Below are 4,592 nucleotides of genomic sequence, written 5' to 3'. Positions count from 1 at the left end.
GGAGTGAGAGCCTCACGCGGGGCAGGCAGGTGCCAGGCAGCAGGACCCCGGGTGGGAGGCACAGAGCACCGAGGACGGAGCCACAGAGACACCACACCCGCAGGCGGCGTCCAGCCCTGGGCGTCTCATTGTCCGAGCAACAGGGTCTGAAACATGCACTGTTTCAAGCACATGAGCATCCATCTCCACCCCCACACCAGGCCTGTGAGCATGGGGAGCCCCCCAGGTGGGCGGTCCCTTCTCAGTCTCACAAGGCGGGGGCGGGGCAGGCACTCAGACCTCAGGTTCCGCCCCACGGACAGGCCTTAGACTACAAGTTGCTCCTTCTCTTCAGCAGCTTCCTGGGGTCCTCCCCGGCACCAGCGTCGCCCTCCTGCTGGCTGGGCCTTGGGCTGCGTGAAGCATGGAAGAGAGGCTGCGTCAGAGCTGATGTGCGTCTGGCCAGGCCGACGCACACAGTAGGTGGTCCACGAGCATCCGGGCACTAAGCCGGGGACGCTGTGTACCTGAGCGATCCTGAGGGGTGCTCCCCGGAGGCAGGCTCTTCGTTGCTGGGCCCCCCCAGATCCCCTCGGTCCCGGAGCGCCGGCTTCTTCCGTTTGGTCCTTAGGGGCTTCTCTGTGAAGACACAGGACCCGGGCGGGGCTGTGACCCAGGCAGGGTGTGACCTGGGCACATGCAGCCTCGGCCTCGCTCCCGCCAGCCTGATCTGAGTCTCTCGGGGCCAGGATGCACTCGGGACTCAGTGTCTCACACCCGCTTACCGGGTAAGGGAACGGGCTAGGTGCCCCCCCGAGCCGCACAGCCCGCCGTGGCAGAGTTGGAATTTGAACTCGGGGCCACCAGGCTCCCTCTGTTTCTCCAGCTGCCGGCTGGTGGGAAGGCCCCGAAGCAGCAGGACCCCGAGCACACAGCCCAGGACCCAGACGGTGTTTTAAGAAGCCGTGTCTGTCCACACGCCTTCCCCGCACTCTCCTGTTAGCGGGCTGCCACTGCCGGTGACCCTACTGACTTGTCTCCAGCAGGGGGAGGAGTTAATCATCCCCATTTTACAGATGGGGAAACCGAGTCAGAGCTCGGATGCAGCTGGTGAGCAGCGGGCCCCGGAAGGGGAATCACTGATCCATGGAGAGCAAGGGGGCCCCCCGGGTGTCCTCACGGAGGCTGCTCATGTACAGATATGACACGAAGGCCCAGAGAGGGCGCGTACGGTTCCCAAGGCCACACAGCCAGGTGTGGGAGACATGCGACTGGACCCCTCTTCCCAGCCTCGCCCACTCCTCACCTGGCAGGCCCCGCTTACTCGAAGACGGTTTGCTTTCGGCAAGGGGCACCCGGGCCAAGGCCGCCAGCTCCGCGATGAAGCTCTGCTCAGCTTCCTGAATGCAAGGCGAGAGGATCAGCAGGGCCTCCTCCCAACCCCTCCGCCAGGAGGGGCTGACTCGGGCCCGTGGGGAGGATCTCCTCCCGGAAGCACCGGGGAGGCCAGGAGCAGGGCAGAGGCACCTGGGGGAGGGAACTGACATGAGCCAGCTCCTGCAGGTGGCCGTCCCTCCTCACTCACACCAGCCACGCGCCCCCATTCTACAGGTGGGAACACTGAGGTGAGGGGCGCTCAGGGGGGGCCACGGAGGCGGCAGCGGCTGGTGCAGGATCTCGCCCGCTTCTGCCTGACTCCAGTCTGTTTGTGACGTCAGCCTGTGGTTTAACCACACAGCCCTGGGCTCCACGACTTCCTGGCTGTTCGACCCTGGCCGTGACTCAACCTCTGGGAGCCTCAGTTTCCCCATCTGTAGCTGGGATCCCTCAGGAACCTCCTCCTCAGCTGGAGGCCGCCATCAAGTGGCACAGGTGGCCCAGCCAAGGACACCGCCACTCACCCTCCGTTACTGAGCGCCCTCTCCATCCTCATCGCTGCCACCGCCATCACTGCCGCTCCGGTGGCCTGTGCTCTGCCGGCCCAACGCTCACAACTGCCTCCAATATTCGACTTCCTTTAAAGCAGCGGTTCTCAACCTTCCTAACGCCGCGACCCTTTAATGCAGTTCCTCATGTGGTGGTGACCCCCAATCTCATTGTTACACATTGAACATCATTAAAACATAGTGATTAATCACAAAAACAGTATGTAATCATATCTGTGTTTTCTGATGGTCTTAGGCGACCCCTGTGAAAGGGTCGCTCGACCCCCAGAGGGGTCGAGACCCACAGGTTGAGAACCGCTGCTTTAAAGGCAGCCGATTCACTTTCACAATCACAGGCCAATGAGGTTTTTCTGTGCTGAGACGCCCCTGTTCCAGCACAAGCGCTGAGCTTCCGGGATGTTCTACCTCAAGGACAAGCTTCATTCCCCAGCAACGCTGCCTAAAGGACCGATCAGCCGACAGGAGCAGCCCACGTGCTGGCCGACCCCCCAGGGAGACGCTCCCTGCCCAGGACCGGCCTGGTAAGCGGGCGCTGCACTCACAGAGGCTCCGCGAGGCTGGCAGCGCCAGTCCTTGCTGTGGCCACCCCGCTAAGCCCTGCTCGCACTGCCCAGGCTTGCTTCCAAACCTGTACCTGCAGCTGCGTCTCCAGCTGGGCTTCCAGGAGGTCCAGGCCCCGCGCCCTCTGCTGCCACGTGTCCAGGCGGGTGCGCTGGTGGGCCGTGAACTGGGCCAGGAACCGTTTCTGCTGCGCCCGCATCCTGGCAGAGGGAGCGGCCGTCAGCGCTGCCCGGCGCCAGGAGCATCAGGCCCAGCGCCAACCTGTCCGGGGCCCAGCGCCAACCTCCCGGGGCCCGCTGCGTCCTGCAGGCCCGTGACCCACGGCTGCGAGAGGAGAACGGCCACGATCTGCGGCCACACGGGAGCCCCTCGCCCACAGGCTGGCTCACCAGGGCAGCGATTCACTCTGGGGGTTACGGAATCTGAGTGGCTTGGTGACATCAGCCGGACAGAGATCAGAAAAGTTGGGGACAGGAGAAGCCCAGAAGGGCAGGGTGTCCCTGGGGTCCTGCAGCTGCGAAGTAGCTGAGCAGCAGGTGACGTTTCCGTGTGATCTTAGCCCAGGTGGGGGCGCGCTCCTTGTTAAGGCTGCAGGATCGCCCTGGCCCCGCCCCCCACCCCCTCCTTTCAGGCGCTGAGACCTCCCCGGCTGTGTGAACTCCCTCCCTTCCTTGGCCCACGGTCCTCTGGCCCCTGCAATCCCATCACCCGCTTCCAGGCTTACTCTGCCCCCTTCTCTGTCCTTTGTGTCTGATTTGCTGAATTTCTAGACTTAAAGGCAGAAGCCGCCTTCTGCATCGCAGGCAGCGGCCCAGGAAGTGCACTGAGGCACAAAATGCCACCTGGCTTTTGCTTCATGCTCTTTTCTTTCTACTTGCCTGGCAAACTCCTATTCATCCTACAAGACCCCGTCATCCGTTCACCCATCCTGCATGGACCCACCCATTCACTCCTTTGTTCCTTCATAAAAGCATCTTCTGTGCTGGGTTTTGAAGATGCAGGTGTGAGTGAGACTCACAGCCCCTGCCTTCCCGGAGCCCTACCTCGAGCTGGAGAGCGAGGGATCGCTATGGAACACCTGGCTGTGATACCCAAAGGTCAGTGCTCTGGCCTCTGTTGCCCTGGAAACCCTCCTTATCGCAGGTGGTGCTGGCTGTGCTCCCATGGGGGTCGGTCACACAGCGTCCCCACAGGGGTCCACGCCACAATCCCTGGAACCCGTGAAGGTTATGCCACGTAGGGTTGGCGGTGCTGATGAGGGCATGACTGTGGGGTTCAGAGAGGACCTGGGTTACAGGTGCCCCAATCAGCGGGGCCCTTAAAGCAGAGGTCTCTCCAGCTGGAGCCAGAGACCAGGGGGAGGAAGGCAGGGAGTCCCAGGTGTGGCCGGGACCTGCTGCCCGGATGTGGGGGCCACATGCAGGGAGCAGAGAGAGGCCGCTAGGTGGTCAGGGGACCCCCACTCACAGCCACAAGGAAACAGGACCTCGTTCTAGCAAGGCAGGGCCGCTGCCTGGAGCGCCCACCCAGAGCCCACCATCAGGGCCCGGCCTGCCCTCACCTGATGTGGCCATGTGGGTCTCGGGGAAGTAGCAGCAGCGCCCAGGCGCCTGACCCGCGGAACCGTGAGTCATCGGCTACCTGCGGGGTCTGTGCGGGCCCCTGTGAGGCAGCAGCAGAGACCCCGGCTGCCTGGCTTCCTGGGGGCACTGCCCACAAACCCACCTCCCAATCCTCAAGCCCCAGCCGGCTTCTGGAGGACCCCAAGGTATGAGGGAGAAGGAGGGGTGCTGTGTCAGGGCTGTGGGCGCCACCTAGAACTAGGAACGCAGCCAGGGCCACACTGACGGCGCGTGCCCTGTGCCAGGCCCTGGCCGGGCCCCCGTAGACAGGAGATGCCTGCAGGCCACAGAGAGAAGCAGGACATGCGGACTGAGCGTGCCCGAAGCGGGCCTCACCTCTGGTGGACGCCTTGGGGCGCTTCATGAGTTCCACCCGCCTCCTTGCCCTCCGGAGGGTCGCCGAGCCCCTGCTTTTTCCGCAGCTTGTAACTGTCCCTTCTCTCACCTAGAACGGTAACACACAGCGATCACGGACACGTTGGAG

General features: G+C 63.5%; 1 protein-coding gene across 1 annotated transcript in view; it reads right to left on the bottom strand.

Moving 5' to 3' along the window:
• Positions 1 to 102: 102 nt before the first annotated feature.
• EVC (Ellis van Creveld protein) overlaps positions 103 to 4,592 on the bottom strand; it is an 80,705-nt gene continuing 76,215 nt past the window's right edge. The window contains exons 17-21 of the mRNA XM_015565800.1: positions 4,445 to 4,553; positions 2,560 to 2,686; positions 1,286 to 1,379; positions 507 to 618; positions 103 to 392 (exon numbers count right to left, since the gene is read on the bottom strand). Coding sequence (XP_015421286.1) covers positions 311 to 392; positions 507 to 618; positions 1,286 to 1,379; positions 2,560 to 2,686; positions 4,445 to 4,553 — 524 coding nt within the window. The 3' untranslated portion in view covers positions 103 to 310. The remainder of the gene's footprint in view (positions 393 to 506; positions 619 to 1,285; positions 1,380 to 2,559; positions 2,687 to 4,444; positions 4,554 to 4,592) is intronic.

The sequence above is a fragment of the Myotis davidii genome, unplaced genomic scaffold, assembly GCF_000327345.1.
Source record: "Myotis davidii unplaced genomic scaffold, ASM32734v1 scaffold960, whole genome shotgun sequence".
Taxonomy (NCBI): Eukaryota; Metazoa; Chordata; class Mammalia; order Chiroptera; family Vespertilionidae; genus Myotis; species Myotis davidii.
Note: the sequence above shows the minus strand (reverse complement) of the source record. Positions and strands in the feature narration are given on the sequence as shown.